The 19,316-nt window shown below is 42.1% G+C and overlaps 1 protein-coding gene across 1 annotated transcript in view; it reads left to right on the forward strand.

The window, feature by feature from the left end:
• The window catches only part of fchsd2 (FCH and double SH3 domains 2), a 178,859-nt gene that overhangs the window by 132,461 nt on the left and 27,082 nt on the right, over positions 1–19,316 (forward strand). Inside the window, exon 14 of the mRNA XM_078221460.1 lies at positions 16,374–16,508. Coding sequence (XP_078077586.1) covers positions 16,374–16,508 — 135 coding nt within the window. The remainder of the gene's footprint in view (positions 1–16,373; positions 16,509–19,316) is intronic.

Genomic DNA, 19,316 nt, shown 5'->3' on the forward strand with positions numbered 1-19,316 from the left:
TGCCAAATATTCCATCACAGTCCTGACCTGTGCCTTTGTAGATGTTGGGTAGGCTTTGAGGAGTCAGAATGCGAGTTACTCGCCAAATAATTCCCAGCCTCTGACATGCTCTTGTAACCATAGTATTTTTATGGCTGCTTCAGTTCAGTTTCTGGTCAGTGGTGATCCCTCCAGGATGCTAATGGTGATTTTCATTTTATTTGATTTCATTCACAAATTACCTCTTCCTGTCAGGAATGTTACAAGGCCAAACTAAATCAAAGAAGTACTTAATTTCAGAAAATTCCTTTCAGATTAGATAGTATAACTAGTAAAAGTAATAATTATAGCATTAATCTCTCGTATTATTGCTCAGCGAGTTTAGAGTGCAGTTTCATTCTTTTAGTTGCTCAGGTGGAGCTTGTTTATATAGCTTGTGCCTTTAAGGCCACAGTTCAGCTATTCACGAGAGATGCATATATATAGAAACATCTTTTGGTTAATTTTGAGCCAAGTTTCTCCAGGTTCATAGCTGGTTATGTCTCACTTGGAGATAGGATTAGGTTATCAAGGTCAGAAAAGCTAGCAAAAAATTATTTTTCTCAACAATTTAAAATACAGTTTTAGATACGAAACTTTTATTCGCTGAGGTAGGGATCTGTCTATCCTTTACGTTGCTTCTCTGAGTCAGAGGATATGTTGTTTTGCTTTCTGCGCCACTGTGGGAATAAAGTACGGTAAAGTCACCACAGTCCCAGATAACCATAGGCTGCCCTTTGAGGGGGAGAGCTGACTGGTGTTGATTTTACCCTGAGGATCATCACACCTCAGGCAAGGGGCAGGGTTGAGAAGGCGGGCCTTCATGAATAACCTCAGCTGGTATGGGAATTGAACCCACACTGTTGGCATCACCCTGCATCACAAACCAGCCAACCAATTCCCCAACATGGGAATAATCCTCCCAGTGACAAATCTTTTTGCAGCGCCCATGTTTATATGGTCAGTAAATTAAAGAAGTGCTTTGTGCATGATCCCCCGTGCCACCCAGACTTGCTTGAAAAGCAAGTTTTTTAAATATTTGATTAACATTTGAGCCAAGAAAGAGGTTATTAGTTTGCTACTACATTTATAGTTAATACTTCTATCAAAATTTCTTGATTCAAATTTTCTTAATTTCTATTATCCATCCATCAAATTATCACTGCACATCAAAACACACCAGCAATCAAGTGCAGTTTCACACATAGGCAGAGAAGCGATATTGCCAGGCGAAGTCTTAACAGATTTACAATAGAATTCCTTTTTTTTGCTACCTGCACCATATCAGAATGAACTTTCACCAATGATAAATGTTCATATAGAGATGATGCTAAGAAGCAAATGATTATAGTGGTTTGTGGTATCAGAGGAAACCTTTCACCCTGCAACACCCCTCCCCCGCAGTCTGTCTTGAGTTGATGTTGCTCTGCCTACGGAAACAACAAAATAGCGTGCATGGTTCCTCTTTTTGACAAATGGCTTTCTTCTTTTGACCAAAGCATATCATTACAAGGCAGAAAAATCACCATGATGGGGATTGAAAATAGTGAGTGCCTGCATTTAAAACCAGAACCATTGCCAACTTTTTTAAATACTGTAAATTTGTTCTACCAGTAGCAGAACCAACTGCATTCAGTACACCACTGTCACCGATTCTTAAGCAATGGGCCAATTTGAGCAGAAATTCTCTGAAAGCCTGCAGGCAAGTTTTGAATGAATTGTCAGTTTTAATCAGGGAGCTGCTTTAATACTTAAGCCATAGAAATAGTATTTATTAAGGCATTTGAACAATTAGCACCATATCTTCACGCACAAATTGTTTGTAAACAATTCTTTTTGATTACTCATACTGTCATAGCTTAGTCGCTTGGAAAAAAATAATCCTGCAGAAGGAGGAGTGAAGAAAACAAAATTAGGCTTTAAGCACCCAATAAGGAGGCAAAAAAAATACCTAGAGATAAGAGTGAGCAAATTGGCTGACCTAATCAATTTGCAGCACAGCACCATCTAGTGACAGTGGAAATACAACTGTGTGACTGGCAGCTTGTTTTTTTTTCCATCGCAAAATGTTGACTTTAATGTTTTGCCATTATAAGATGTTACGTGGAGATCAGGAAGTTGATATAAACCCATATCAGATCAAAATCCTGAAAGTCCCTCCTTAGCATCACTGTGGGTGGATCTAAACCACATGGACTGCACTGGTTCCACAAGGCATCTCACCACCAATTTCTCGAGGGCAATTAGGTATGGGCAAGATGATGCCGGTCTTACCAGCAAAACACACAACTCTATGAGCAAATTTAACAAAAACACAATCGTTATGACTCAGGAGGTAAGCATATCTGAACAGCCAGGTTAGATAATATGTAAATATTAAATCAGCACTGTACTGCTCAAAATAAGTTCAAAGAGATGACAATGTCCCCAAATACACATCACCCAACATCTACCTACTTTTTCGGTGTTAGCCAGGATATGAGTATATGTTCAAAGTAGTGAAAGGTATATTTAGGACAAGTAAGAGTTATTCTTCACACAACAGATTGGTGTAAACTTCCAGAATAATGCATACATTGTGCAAACATTTGACATTTTTAAGAGACTATCTAAATACTGTGGGAGCGATTCTCCCGACACTGCTGAGACTCGAGCGGAGGCCGTTTAGAGGGCTTCCCACTGGGCACCACGGCGTCCACAGGTCTCCAAGCACCGGATTTCCAACGCCATCAGCTCCGCTCCACTGATTGGGGTGGAGCTGTATAAATTATATAGATGGGCATTTGAATCTAATTAGCAGGCTTGGGACTGAAATCTTCCAGCTAGCACCTTCGCCCCCACCGGGAGTGTTTGACTCCAGCGGGGTTTACAACAGCTCCCCACTAGGAGGGAGTTAGCAGCCTGACCCCGCTGGAGCGAAGCGGGTCAATGGAGACCCCCCCAGAGGATTGGGGGTGAGGCAGTGCCAGCCTGGCCCCTTGGCACTGCCCAAGGGGCAGAATGCCAATGCCCAGGGGCACCTTGGCTCTGCCCACTGGACATCGGGCTGTGCCAATGGGGCAGGACCTAATGGAAGCAGGGCTTGGGGGAGGGAGAAACGGGGGAGTCCCGCTGCCACTCTGCTTAGGGATCGGTGACAGAGGGAGGGAGGGAGGGAGGGAGGCCAGTGATTAAGGCTGGCCATTGGGTTGGAGGGGGAGGGGAACAGTGCTGCCAGAGTGGGAGGAAGATCAATGGGGGAGTGGGGAGATCAAAGCTAGATGGTGGGGGAGGAGTCAAAGCTAGCCTGGGAGCCCAGCGATTGGGGGGATGGGGTGGGGGGGTCACACAGCCAGCGATGTGGGGGTCACGGGACTGGCCAGCAATCGGGAGGCTGGCAGTGTGGACCACTGCGCAAGCGCCAATATCGGCGCTGACAGATCGACGCGTGCACAGTGGCCTGCTGAGTGCTCTGCTGCCGCCTCTCCAGCGGGAATGGGCCTGTTCCCTGATTTTCAGCGTGATTCATGCTAGTGAACTCTGCAGTGCACAGAGTGTGGGAGATTCATTTCGAAAACCCCATTGGAAAAAAAAAAGCGGGATTTACTCCAGTTCTTGCGCGAATTCGACACTTAGAATTCTTTTGTGAGAATCGCCCCCTGTGTGTTTCCGAAATTTTATATTCCTACGTCCAATTTCCAGCGTCTGCAGTATTTGGCCTTTGAATCAGCAGCAATCAGACAACTCCTGCACGCTACTGAGCGGTTTCAACAAAGTTTGGTTCGAGTTGGCCAGGCTGAGTTGCTGCAGCCTTGATGATTTTTACTCTGAAATTTGAGTTCCATTTTTAAATTTGTTCATGGTCGGGTGCCCCACAAGGCTCTGTCCTCAGCCCTTTACCATACTTATAAACTTATGACTGTGTGGCTGAATTCCGCTCCAGCTCCATTTTCAAATTTGCTGATGACACCATTGGGTCTCAAACAATGATGAGCCCGATTACAGGAAAGAGATAGAGAATCTGGTGAAATGGTGTGACAACAATAATCTCTCCAGTGTCATTAAAACAAAGGAGATAGTCATAGACTTCAGGAAGTGTAATGGAGGGCATGCCCGTGTCTACATCAACAGGGATGAAGTGAAAATGGTCGAGAACTTCAAGTTTCTAGGTGTCCAGATCACCAACAACCTGTCCTGGTCCCTCTACGCTGATGCTATAGTTAAGAAAGCCCACCTATCCTCTGCTTTCTCAGAGGCTAAGGAAATTTAGCATGTCCGCTACGACTCTCACCAATATTTACAGATGCACCATAGAAAACATCCTTTCTGGACATATCACAGCTTGGTATGGTTCTTGCTCTGACCAAGACCGCAAGAAACTACTAAGGATTGTGAACGTAGCCCAGTCCATCATGCAAACCAACCTCCCATCCATTGACTCCATCTACACTTCCCACTGCCTCAGAAAAGCAGCCAGCAAAGTCAAGGACCCCATGCACCCTAGACATGCTCTCTTCCGCGACCTTTCTTTGGGAAAAAGATGCAAAAGTTTGAGATCACGTACCAACCGACCAGCTTCTTCCCTTCTGCCATCAGTCTTATGAATGGACTCACCTTATATTAAATTGATCTTTCTCTACACCCAAGCTATGATTGTAACACTACATTCTGCAGCCTATCCTTTCCTCCTCCCCTGTGCACTCTATGAATGGTATGTTTTGTCTGCAGAGCACGGAAGGGTGGCACAGTGGTTAGCACTGCTGCCTCACAACGCCAGGGACCAGGGTTCAATTCCGGCCTTGGATGACTTTGTAATGTTTGCACGTTCTCCCCGTGTCTGCGTGGATTTCCTCCGGGTGCTCCGGTTCCCTCCCACAGTCCCAAGATGTGTGGGTTAGGTTGATTGGGATTGCTAAATTGGGGTTATGGGCCTAGGTGGGACTGTTAGTGCAGGCTCGACGGGCTGAGTGGGCTCCTTCTGCGCTGTAGAGATTCTAATACTTTTCACTGTATACCAATATGTGTGATAAATCAAAAACAAATCAATTGGGGGTGTATTTACTGCAAAGGAAGCCTGTGACAATATCACACAATGGATCTGGCACAGCAGAAAGCAATTTGGCATGTCATTTTGGTGCAGGCTCTTTGCAAGAGCAATTCACCTCGGGGCACTCCCTTGCCTTTTACCTGGAACCCTGCAATTTTTTCCTTTTCAGATAATCCATTTTTCTCTTTAACTAATGAAATAATGGAAGACTTCCATAAACTTGAGAAATGTGTGGATTTATATGAACATAACAGTAAAGTGGTACATTTTAGTAGGAAAAATGAGGCCAGAGACTTCTTGGATAATTGGAGTCTAAAGGACAAAGGCATCTCGGGACACAAATACGTGAATCACTCGAAGGAACAACATGGTCTATTAAAACCATTTCTATTTTTAAGACAAAGTAAAGCAAGAGCTGGGGTTCATTTCTAGAGGACTGGAATTTAAAAGCAGGGAGGTTATATCTATTGTATATTGGTTAGACCATACTTGGAGTACACTGTACAATTTTAGCTTTATAATAAAGTGAATATAGAGACATTAGATGCAATGCCAAAATAAATTTTAAAAATATTAAAATTGAGAGGTTCTAATCATCAAAAAAGAATGAACAGGAGGTCATTTTGTTGATATAAAAAAAGGCGGCTGAGGGATGGACTGATGAAGGTCATAGAAGTCATAGAAACCCTACAGTGCAGAAAGAGGCCATTCGGCCCATCGAGTCTGCACCGAACACAATCCCTCCCAGGCCCTATCCCCATATCCCCACATATTTACCCGCTAATCTACGCATCCTGGGACACTAAGGGGCAATTTAGCATGGCCAATTAACCTAACCCGCACATCTTTGGACTGTGGGAGGAAACCGGAGCACCCGGAGGAAACCCACGCAGACACAGGAAGAATGTGCAAACTCCACACAGACAGTGACCCGAGCTGGGAATCGAACCCAGGTCCCTGGAGCTGTGAAGCAGCAGTGCTAACCACTGTGCTACCGTGCCGCCCAGGTCTTTAAGGTTAGAAATAGAAATGTTTCCCTTTGTAGGGAAGTCAAAATATAAAGGACTATAATAACAAGATAGTCACTAATAACTCCAATAGGGAATTCAGGAGAAACATTTTTACCCAAAAATTGGCAAGAATATGGAACATGCTACATGAAATAATTGAGGCTAATAACAGATATGCATTTCAGGAGAAGCTCGATATGCACATGAGACAGAAATGATTAGTTTTTGTACTTTGATGAGATAGGATTAGATGGCGAGAGGTTGGAAGAGCCCTGTGCAGATCAGAGATGCTGCCATTGACTTTAATTGGTGCAAAGGAGACTGGGAACTCTGGATGGATGAATTAACATTGGCTGACTGGCCTCCTAATCCATCCTTAGCTTGCAACTTTGTTGTCAGTGCCTTCAGTTATCATAATTGTGATTCATTTATAGCTATTAGGGGCATTGTGTGGGCCAGTGACTCTCACTGCCAAGTCAGAAAGTTGTGTGCTCAAGTTCCACTCCAGTGTTCAAAACCAGGGTTTTTACTCCAGTAAAGCACTGAGGGAGCACTGTTCTGTCAGAGAGTGCTGACTTTTGGAAGAGCCATTGAACCAAAACGGTCTTCCTTCTCTGGTGGTCCTAAAAATGCTATGCCGCTGAATAGGGAAGTTTTCCCAAATTTCGTAAACAATATCCCTTAACCAACATGACTAAAACAAATTCTCGTGACTTCATTATCACATTGTTGATTGTGGGAACTTTTGTGCAAATTAGCTGCTGCATTTCCTACACTACAAATCTTCAAAACACTTCAAAAAACCCTTCTCGAGGTGGTCAAAGGCAGTGTATCAAAACAAGTTATTTTTTTCTTGTCAAAGGGGAAAGAATGTGCAAACTAAGCCAATGCTCCTTGGATGATGAAAGAGAGTAAGATGAAGCAAGAAAGGGATGTCAGGTTGGGAATACAAGTGACACCCAGGCTGAATATTAAAAATTCCGAGGGGAAGAGAAAAATCGAACAGACTGACCTTGTTCAAAAATAAATGTAAGGATGAGCCCAGCAACGAAACACAAGTCAGTTTAACCTCAGTGAGTTTATCGAAGTGATCAGTTGAGTCAAAATTAACAGTCACTCAAAGAATTGTGGATTAATTAAGGAATGTCAGCATTATTTATTGAAGGCAAAGTTTTGATTGGGTTAAAAAAGAAGATTAATGCTGATAGCTTGGTTGATGTGCTGTACATGGACTTCCTAAATGACATACCACACAAGAAGCTTGTCAGCTAAGTTGAAGTCCATGGAATAAAAGGGACAGTGGCAGCATGGATACAAGATTAGCTGCGTTGCAGGGAACAGAGTAATGGTGAACATGTTGAGTTCTGATGAAACGTCATCGACCTGAAATTTTAACTCTTTCTCTCCACAAGTGCTGCAGGACCTGCTGAGTATTTCCAGCAGTTTCTGTTCTTACTTCAAGTTTCCAGCATCCAGAGTATTTACTTTTGTTTTTGTGTTGTAGTGAGCAACGGTTGTTTTTCAGATTGGGGAAAGGTATATAGTGGTGTATCCCAGGTCAGTTATTAGGAGCACTGTTTTTCTTGATTAATAGTAAAGACTTAGCTTGTGTGTGCAGAATATAATTTCAAAATTTGCATCTGGGACAGAATTTAGAAGTATTGTGAACTGTAAGTACAGTGAGGCTCCAAAGAGGACACGGATATGACCGTTGAATGATTGGGCACATGGCATCTGAAATTTAATGTAGAGATATGAAGTGATACATTTTGGATGGTTGAGTTCAAAATAGTGAGAAACCTGTACAAAGTAGATCGAGAGAAACTGTTCCCAGTGGCAGAAGGGTCAAGGACAAGAGGTTCTTGAAAGACAAAAGAACCACAGGTGACAGGAGGACAATTTTTTTAATGCAGCAAATGGTTAGGATCTGAATGCACTGCCTCAGTGTTGTGAAGGCTGATTCAGTTGTGGCTTTCGAAAGGAAATTGTTTAATTATCTGAATCAAAATCTGCAGGGCTATGAGGAAAAGACAGAGAAGGGACTAGTTGAGTTGCTCTTGCAGGGCCAACAGACACAATGAGCCAAATGATCCTCTTCTGCGCTGGAACCATTCTTCACACGTGTTGCAGCAGCATACAGTAATGGGAACCGAAATTAGCTTGGCAGGAACACAGAGAAATATATTGTCAGCTGAATAATTTAGTAACATTTAGCAGTGTTACTAAATGAATTTGCCCTTGTATTATATCTGATGTGACCCTTATGCTTGTTTTGATGAAACATTTATGTATATTTAATGACCAGCTAAAAGACATCTGTCTACAAAAACAATCTAGTGATCATGACTGCCTTGTTCTTTCTGCAACTCTGAAATCTTTCATGTTTACTCTGACTCAGTTTTATTTGCTCGCTCTCTGATTCAATTGTTTGCCAGTTTTTTGACTCTCAACTTGAGCAAGTATTGACTAATTTTGATTATTTAAAATTGTTACCACTTTGCCTTCAATAGGTCATATTACAGGGAAATGAGACAAGTTGACTGGAGCGATAATGTCAGAAACTTGGATTTGTTTAGTAATGCAGCACAAACCTTAATTGACTGGTTTTGCAGTGGTAAATAAAAATACTTAATTCTAAAGAAGAAATTTTATTATGGTGGAAAATGATCAAGCCAGTGCCTACAATACAAAATCTTGTTCCTTCAGCAGGAATTGCTATCCCGCAGCTCAAAATGAATGCAAGGCTACTGCGTGAAAACCTATAAATCCACAGTACATGCTCCCTGAGTAGTAATTACTATTATCCACGGGTTTTTTGCTAAATTATAAATTACTATCAGCAAACTCGACAAAAATATATTTTATTTTGGCTATATTTGCTGCCAGTGCCATGCATGCGCAGTTGTACTGTTTTACTCCATGACATCATTGAGTGATGGAGTAGGCAGCAGCCAGGAGCAGAGATGCTATTCAGACGGCTGTTAAAGCAGTGATTAAGAAATCTACACCTTCTCCGAGTCAACGTGTCAGAGGGGAGGAATGGAGCTGGGGATAGGGATGAGAGAGGGGGAGGCTTCAGTGACAGCTGCAATATTCATAACCCACCTTTGAAGCTCCGGGATTACTTCTGATTGGATCTTATAGAATAGAATCGTAGAATCCCTGCAGTGCAAAAGGAGGCCATTCGGACCATCCCACCCCGGCCCTGACCACATAACCCTACTTGTTTACCCTATTAACCCCCTGACACTAAAGGACAATTTAGCATGGCCAATCAACCTAACCCGCACATCTTTGGAATGTGGGAGGAAACTGGAGCACCCGGAGGAAACTCGCCCCATAAAATGGTGGGGTGAGCTGGAGCTTTGAAGCGCTGCAGTCTATGTGACTTAAAATGGCCATAATGAAGTTAGAGCGGGAGTTCCAGCATTAAGATCTAACAATAGTGAAGGAGCAACACTAAAGTTCCAAACAAGGTTTATGCATGACTTGGAGGGGAACGTGCAGATGATGGTGTTCACATGCATCTGTTGCCCTCGTCCTTCTGGGTCAGGGATCTGAAGCTGCAGCTCCGGAGCTACATGCAACTCTTCATCTCATTTGCAGCTTCCAGCTTTTTCCATTTGGATTGCATTAACGTGAAAAAAGTCCTGAAAAATCATGTCACGAAAAGTAGGAGCTGTATTTTTATTGTGAGGATAAAAGGCTAATCATTACATGGTACTTCACAGTTTCAAATGATTATTTTAATGAAAAACAACACTGCTCTAAATAAACCTGTTGGATGTTACCAAATGCACCATGTTAAAAGGTTGTTTCTTGTTCAAGGAACAGGTTTTATGGTTGCGACCATTATTGTCTCCAATAAAGAGTCAATAATGAGTCCTGAATGTTTTATTAGAAGATTTTTTTTTAACACAAGGTTAGCTGGAACATATTGTTATTCACAAGAATCAGACAAATCTTAAATTAACGTTTATTTTTAAAGGTGATAGAATAGAATCCTGCAGTGCAGAAGGAGGCCATTTGGCCCATCGAGTCTGCACCAACCACAATCCCACACTGGCCCTTAACCCCATGCATTTACCCTAGCTAATTCCCTGACACCAAGGAGCAATTTAGCATGGCCAATCCACCTAACCCGCGCATCTTTGGATTGTGGGGGGAAACAGGAGCATCCGGAGGAAACACATGCAGACACGGAGAATGTGCAAACGCCACACAGACAGTGACCCAAGCCGGGAATCTAACCTGGGTCCCTGGAGCTGAGAGGCAGCAGTGCTAACCACAGTGCCACCGTGCTGCCCAATTTTACTGACAAAATTATCATTTTTCTAAGTAAATAAATACAATTCAAAATTTGGTCTATTTTAATTTTTTTTGCTATTGATACAAAAATTCAATACATCTATTTCATTATATGTGCAAAATATACATTCGACTGTAGAAAATCAGATCAATTTTGCTTGTTACCCCCTGGCATGATGTGTCACTTTAAAGAACAAAGAACAGTACATCACAGGAACAGGCCCTTTGGCCCACCAAGTCTGTGCCAACACTGATGCCTCTCTAATCTTCTCTCCAATTGTTTCATTAAAATTGGGCTCTGTAATATGTTACTTAACAAGTACTAGTTCGAGGTCTGTGTTTACATAAGTTTGCTTTATAATTATTTCACTACATTTTGTATATTTAGCCCACAGCAAACCAGCTGCACATCAATTCTGAAGTTGATAGATACCATAAAATCATTAAATATTTAATATAAATGGGTCATTAAAAAAGATGTGCACTTCAAATATAATTTTTCACGCATTAAAACTAAGGCAATAGTTGTCTGGAATTTATTTTCTTGAAAATAAACAAAAAGTCTTGTTTTATTATTGTCGACTTTCGGTTTTAATAAGGAATGCTTGCCCAGAGAGTGTCCAGAGAATATCCAGTAGTTCCATATATAAAACTTATTTTCTGAGTTAGAGGAACAGTTGATTAGTCATATTCAGTGGTAAAGCTCATGGACCCTGGGTGGTTATAATGCCCTCCCCAGTGGCGAATGAGTTTGGTGGCGAGGGGCATTTAATCAGGTGGGAGAGTGGCAGAAGCTTCCTACCTGCCATTAATCTGTCCATGAGTTTAGTCTGTGGCAGGAGGGCCTGTGGGGATGGCTTTCCCATATTGCTGCCAATTGATGCTCTTAAGTGGGCAACCAGTGCCCACTGATGGTCCTCATTCTTTTCCTTACGGGTTTCTAGTTGGTGGGGGTACCTTGTTCAAAAGCATTCTGTGCCTTATCAAAGGATCCAGCATCAGGTGGGGTGGGGGTGCTGTTGAGATCCACCACGCTGTCCTCGCTGCTGAACCCCCCCCCCCCCCACCCTCCTGTGATCCGCCTGGTTTTAATTTAAACAAAAGCTTGGCAGTTAACTGTTCCCTGTTGCTTTCCTCACGGTAAGGTATCCACCAGTCAGCAATCAGTCCATTTGTCAACCAATCAGCACTCTCTTCTTGTGCTGTATAAATTGTTTTTCTCATTGAGATTTGTTATTCTTCGAGATTATGTCCTGGGTAGTACAAGACGGAAAGCTTCAACAGTGTGTCACTTATTTTCAGCAATACTTAAGTTCAATACTGCAAGTGACTACCGCCAATTTTAATTGTTCCACCATTGGCAGCCATGCCTTAAGTCCTCAGCTCTGTAATTCCTTCCATGAAGCCCTCTTTTTTTTCTCTTCTTTAGCGTTTGGCCATGTGCCGTACTATTGCCTTACGTGGCATGGTGTCTAATTTTGCTTTATAATGCTCCAATGATATGCATTAGGGTGTTACATTACATTAAAGGCGCAATCTAAATATAAATTGTTATTGATGCAAAATATTCTCTACAAAAGTTTTTATATAGTGAAAATAATTTTGAATGGATTTTGGTCTACTTCAAGTTTTCATATGGAGTCCCAGAAAAATAAGTACTAATTGGTTATCCGGAAGGCCATTGTTGCCTTATTAGGATATTTGTTGTATTTCTCAATGATGCTAACTCTATATTATGTGTAGACATCTACAAGTTTCTAATAGAGATTGAAAATATGCAGCGTACCTTTCCACTCGCAGTAGTGAAGGTAAAATATACTGTATTTTCCTGAAGTTTTTTATATGATTTGTGGAAAGTGCTCTTACAGGCCAATAAGGTGGTTAAGAAAGCATACAGAATATTTTCCTTTGTTAGCCGAGGCATAGAGTAGAAGAGCAGGGAGGTTATGCTGGAGCTGTGTCAAACACTAGTTTGGCCACAACTTGAATACTGTGTGCCATTCTCGTCACTTCATTACAGAAAGGGTGTAATTGCATTAGAGAACATACAAGTGGGAATTACAAGGATTTTGCCAGGTCTGGAAAATTGCAAATACGAGGAAAAATTGGATAGGCTGAGGTTGTTTCTCTTGAAACAGAGGAGGCCAAGGGAAATCATCTACTGTGTGGTAAATCTTTCTATATTTTTCTAACTTTTCTAAGTACCTGAAAAGGAGGAACATGAAGGGATGTGGGGAGAGGGCAGGGAAGTGGGGGTACAGGAATTGCTCGTTAGAAAAAGAACAAAGACTCTTAGTACTGTAGAGGATCAGAAGGACCTTGGGGTCCGGGTCCATAGGACTCTGAAATCGGCCTCGCAGGTGGAGGAGGTAGTTAAGAAGGCGTATGGTGTGCTGGCCTTTATCAATCGAGGGATTGAGTTTAGGAGTCCGGGGATAATGATGCAGCTATATAAGACCCTCGTCAGACCCCACTTGGAGTACTGTGCTCAATTCTGGTCGCCTCACTATAGGAAGGATGTGGAAAAGATTGAAAGGGTGCAGAGGAGATTTACAAGGATGTTGCCTGGATTGAGTGGCATGCCTTATGAGGATAGGCTGAGGGAGCTCGGTCTTTTCTCCTTGGAGAGACGAAGGATGAGAGGAGACGTAATAGAGGTGTATAAGATGTTGAGAGGCATAGATCGGGTGGACTCTCGGAGGCTTTTTCCCAGGGTGGAAATGTCTTCTACGAGAGGACACAGGTTTAAGGTGCTGGAGGGTAAGTACAGGGGAGATGTTGGGGGTAAGTTTTTCTCACACACGGTGGTGGGCGAGTGGAATCGGCTGCCATCAGTGGTGGTGGAGGTGAACTCAATAGGGTCTTTTAAGAGACTCCTGGATGAGTACATGGAGCTTAATAGGATGGAGGGTTATAGGTAGGTCTAGATGGTAGGGATGTGTTCGGCACAACTTGTGGGCCGAAGGGCCTGTTTGTGCTGTAGTTTTTCTATGTTTCTTTCTATGTTAACAGTACAGCACAGGAAACAGGCCCTTCGGCCCTCCAAGCCTGTGCCACTCCTTGGTCCAACTAGACCAATGTATCCCTCCATTCCCAGGCTGCTCATGTGACTATCCAGGTAAGTCTTAAACGATGTCAGCATGTCTGCCTCCACCACCCTACTTGGCAGCGTATTCCAGGCCCCCACCACCCTCTGTGTAAAAAAACATCCCTCTAATATCTGAGTTATACTTCGCCCCTCTCACCTTGAGCCCGTGACCCCTCGTGATCGTCACTTCTGATCTGGGAAAAAGCTTCCCACCGTTCACCCTATCTATATCCTTCATAATCTTGTACACCTCTATTAGATCTCCCCTCATTCTCCGCCTTTCCAGAGAGAACAAGCCCAGTTTACCCAATCTCTCCTCACAGCTAAGACCCTCCATACCAGGCAACATCCTGGTAAATCTTCTCTGCACTCTCTCTAACGCCTCTACGTCCTTCTGGTAGTGCGGCGACCAGAGCTGGACGCAGTACTCCAAATGTGGCCTAACCAGCATTCTATACAGCTGCATCATCAGACTCCAGCTTTTATACTCTATACCCCGTCCTATAAAGGCAAGCATACCATATGCCTTCTCCACCTGTGTTGCCACCTTCAAGGATTTGTGGACTTGCACACCTAGGTCCCTCGGTGTTTCTATACTCTTGATGGCTCTGCCATTTATTGTATAACTCCTCCCTACATTATTTCTTCCAAAATGCATCACTTCGCATTTATCTGGATTAAATTCCATCTGCCGTTTCTCCGCCCAATTTTCCAGCCTATCTATATCCTGCTGTATTGCCCGACAATGCTCATCGCTATCCGCTAGTCCAGCTAGGAGAGCCAACACAGACACGATGGGCAAGCTGTAATGGTTCTGTCATTCTTAGCCGTGTTTATGGAAGAACTAGCCTAAACTGACGCACTTACTTGATAAAAATAGCTTTCACAAAGAACTTCAACGTAAGCACCTTTTCAGTAATTCTATTGTCAGTTTGCCATTAAAGATTCATCTTTCAACCCATATGTTTAATTGTGATGTTAAAAGTTTTATTTCATGTACAATACAGGTAATTTTAAAAAGCATTTTAATCACCGTACGCATTGTATAAAATGTCATTTAAAATGATTGTAGCTTGTAGCTTGTGAATAGTTTAGTCTCAGAATATTCATTATGATTTCCAATGCAAGCTATGAGGACAGAATGTGGTGAGGTGGAAAGTCCACGACACGATGGCACAATTAAATATATTTTGTCACAGAAAATAAGCTAGTTTCCGTTCACATTGCACTTTTCACAATCTCAAGACATCTCAAAGTATTTCCTAATCTAATTAGCTACTTTTAACGTGAAGTCACTTTTTTGCATGCAAATGTGACACAGCAAGATCCAGTCAGCAACAGTTGAACATGACCTCAATCCCTTTCCCAGATTGCAAGAGTTTGCACTCCTAATCACTATCTCCACTGGGTACAGTACGCGTGTGGATGAGGAGGGCAGGGTTAGACTGTATAGCAGTGGGCCTCGTGGTCAAGGCCCACATATGAAGAATGGCTATTAGGGTAGCTCTGGATACTGGATATCTCAAAAAATCTGCATTACCATGCTGTAATGTGTGAAAATGGAAGATTGCAACCTCCAAAAAGGAAGGCCAAGACATGTTGTATCAGACATTCATTCATTCTATTAAAAGAAAGCGAAATTGAGAAATTATTTAGGGAAAGTGCTTGGACATTCTATCAAGGGTAATACATCAAGATAAAAAGAATATTTTTAAAAGAAAACGGGTTAAGGTGAAGATAATTTTGACCTTCCAATTGGATAAAATGTGCAATCATATTAATCAGATGGTGGTCAAATCAACTCACATTTTATACTAATGGTCATAATTATCACGGTATGCTCATTAAAAAATAAATTGTCAGTTAAAAATAAAGGTGTGGCAGCAGTGGAGGGTAAAGTGTGCAGAATTGCTAAATTAATATTACCATCTGTTTTCAAGTGAAGATGGATATGATGCCAGAGATTGAAGATGAAAAATCAGTGAAAGGCAGTATTGCAGGCATTAACGTAACCAAAAAGATTTTATGGATGAAGTAACTAGATTAACTCCTAAAAGCTCTCCAAGCCATGATGAGTTGCCCTGAGGCAGTTTCTGTTTTTCTGTTTGAGCATGTTAAAAGGCAACTAAGTATGGATTGGTTGCAGTTGGACAAATTCACTGGTCTTGTACTCGAAGCAAGAAGCCAAACTTGGGGAACACGTGGCAGAGATTGGCACTGGGGTATTATAGCACTGCTTCCAATCCTCACTTACTTCAAATCAAGCTTCTTGCTGACAGCATTAGGTCAGTAAATTTATCTTAATCTTCCAAATCTGGCTGGTTTGGAAAAAATACCGGAGAATTTTTAATCATGAAAGAAGGAAGAGGCAAACCAAGTCATGATGTTCTGATCCTGGACTGCACCCCAAATTCTTGGTACAATCTGATTAGTAACCAGTAACTTGAGAGAAATTTGGATTTTGAAGGCACTTGCTAAGATGTTACAACCACAAGATTCCATGGGTTTTAAACAAACAAAAATAAACTTTACTAGGTAAGAAAGATAAAACAATTTGCAATATCATTCTTAGACTCTAACATTCAGGGTTAATAAGATTTACATGTGAATTACTGTCCCAAAAAAGACATAGTTTAAAATAATTGAGGTGTTTAAATGGAAATAGATACTGGGGATGTGGCGGTACTGAAAAGGATATAGCATTTGGGAAGCAACATCAATGCAAATTGTCAAGTTCACACAATAGTGAAGCAAGCTCATTGGCTTGAAAATCTTATTTATTTTCCGAGATAGGCAAATATTAAAATTGCTCAACCTCTTAACATTCCTGCCAATCTTCAGTTGTTGCACTTTGTATGATGAGATGTATCAGTGAATTGGTGCAGTCGCTGACAAAGTTGCACCTTTTTAATGCTCTATGCAGGGAAGTCTGGATCTTGAGAAGGAAGATGGTGAGGAATTTGAAGACAACATGGATGTATTTGATGACAGCAGCTCAAGTCCTTCTGGCACATTGCGCATGTATCCCCTAACCTGCAAGGTGCTCTATTCATATAAGGTTAGTAAATTGCAAAGAGACTTTTTGAGAATTATGTGAAATGTGGTTTTGTTGTCTCCTTTACATTTTTAAAAATTCATTCCTGGGACATGGATGTCGCTGGCTGGCCAACATCTATTGCTCATCCCTAATTGCCCGAGTTAAGAGTCAACCACATTGCTGTGGCCCTGGAGTCACATGTAAGCCAGACCAGATAAGGACGGCAGATTTTCTTCTCCAAAGGACATCAGTGAACCAGATGAGCTTTTACAACAATCAACAACGTTTTCATGGTCATAGATTTCATAGATTCTTAATTCCAAATGTTTTTTATTGAATTCAAATTCCACCATCTGCTGTGGCAGGATTCGAGTCTGGGTCTCCAGAACATTAGCTGAGTTTCTGGATTAATGGTCTAGCGATAATACCACGAGGCCATCGCCTCTCGGGGTGAAATTGTCACAGGCCTGTGGGGATTGGTTTGGAAGTGTGAGAGTCACATCAGGACATCTCTCCTGAAATATTCCTGCTTCCAAAGGAACTTCCAAAGGCCAGCAGGGAGGAAAGTCGTCAGCAGCCAGCTCCAACAGGTGGAAGTCAATTATACCACAAAAGATCCTATTTTCCAAAGGAGGCGTGATCTTGCTGCCATTAGAGTAGCCCCTTCCACATGCGAAGCGGGCCGGGTCGGGGCCATCAAAGTCGAAGGTCCCATGCCTGAGTAAAGGCACTACTAAGACAAAAGGTCACCACTGAAGCAAAAACCGGTTGTATGGAAGAGTTTCCCCTCCATTCCAATGCCCCTACCAGCTGTGGGCCTCTGCAATCTAACTTTTGCAAAAGGCATCGGATGCACTCTCGTGCTTTCCTACCTGCCGCAGCAGCACCCACCTCTCCTGGTGGAGCGTCTGGCTGGACACACTGCAGGTTATCTGGAGTCCTTGCTTGTCTGATCTGTCCACTGTCCTTAATTGGACGGGGCTTCTGGAAACATTGTGTTAATTGACTGTCCACCTCCGAAAAGATCACACTTGATGTACAGCCATGGTCACTTCCGGGTGCCTGATCCGGCAATAAGCCTGATGTCAGGATCACGACTCAACCAGGACAATCCAGTCATAAATGTCCACAACAGTGGTTGGAGTGTGGAATGGACTGCCTGCAGTGATAGTGGAGTCAGACACTTTAGGAACATTTAAGCGGTTATTGGATAGGCACATGGAGCACACCAGTATGATGGGGAGTGGGATAGCTTGATCTTGGTTTCAGATAAAGCTCGGCACAACATCGTGGGCCGAAGGGCCTGTTCTGTGCTGCACTGTTCTATGTTCTAACAGTTTCTGAAATTACTTGCTCATTCTTACATTATACCAGGAGAAATATTCGTAAGTTATCTCCGCTTACACTCTGAAACATTATAGAAAATCTTTACTGTTCCTAATTCAATATACAACTTTTGTGGTTAAAATGGCCAGGTATGCTCAATAACTTTAATGGAGTGACCTTACACAGATCTTGGGTTTGACTTTCAGTCTTAACATTAATTCGCTATCTATTATGTAATGGGTTTCTCTGCCACCTTGTCTTGGGACAGAAAAGCTCGAGAGAGAGAGAGAGAGAGAGAGAGAGAGAGAACCCAACAAAAAGGCACCTGACTGACTAAGGAGGCCATTAAATATTAACAGTTCAGGCTGTTACGTTGTTATAGCTGAACAAAAAGTCTTGACGTAGAAAGAAAACAAAGGGTATCGTTGGTTACTAGTGTTTTTATCCTCTCTTGCCTGGGTTGCTGATGCCAACTACAGTGACTCAACAGCTGCTCTGACCAAAAACCCCAGGGCAGGCCAGGGGCCAACTCTGGCACCTTCTTAATCTATAATTTCTCTCTGGCCTGAAGACAAACCAAATTTGTTGCCTATAAAATTTGCCTGAAACAGCATGAAGAGCAATAAAGAAGCAAAGGATGACACAAATCTGCATAGGATTAGGCATTATATGGTTAATGTAGGAAAATAGTTTCACAATTGTGGAATCCTAGACAACCAACAAAATTTCGAGGCATTTGCTGAATTCTTGTGGTTGTGTAAATTTTAACAGAAATATATCAAATAAGCCACAGATACTGAGCTTAATAAAACTAGGTATTATAGGTAAAGAAAAAGCCAGTATTGAGTAGTGGAAACAGAAAAACGGTTCCATTGATAAAGAGGGTATTGACTCCCCTAAATCCTTTGGTAGCTGTATGATACAGAAAAGCAAAAGTAAATTATTTCCCATCAGTTAGAACTGAACATGTGATTTTTAAAAATAAGCTTCTGGTCAGGATTTGTGTTCCAGATAAAATCAATTAAGAAAAACTCTCAGCAATTTTACCCACTCCTTTCCTGCAGCCATTGATTACTTACGAAGGTATAATCCACAAACAGTAGGTGCAATTATAATATCTTGCCGAAGTGGCCTTTATTTATTTATCAGCCTTGATGATCTGCCTTGTCTTGATTAGAGCAAAACAGGAAAAGCAGGTTGGACCCAATAAATATTAAGGATTTCACAAGGTGAATCATGTTCTTTCTTCCCCATCACTGCACAGAATGGTGCTGCAAATTTGCAGAAATTTTATCTTTGTAATTTCACAAGAACAATGCAGAAAATACTTGAAAATTTTCTGTCTCTGCACTACTTACGTGTATCATTTACATTACAACTACAGCGCTGATGCAAAACAATTTTACTTAACACCAGTGCGTAAAAAAAATCATGGACAAGGTCACCCTAACTCCACAGAGTGCATTGTTTTGTGCTGGCCCTATTTCTGGATTCTACATTCGC

Source organism: Mustelus asterias, chromosome 10 (assembly GCF_964213995.1).
Source record: "Mustelus asterias chromosome 10, sMusAst1.hap1.1, whole genome shotgun sequence".
In the NCBI taxonomy this organism is placed as follows: domain Eukaryota; kingdom Metazoa; phylum Chordata; class Chondrichthyes; order Carcharhiniformes; family Triakidae; genus Mustelus; species Mustelus asterias.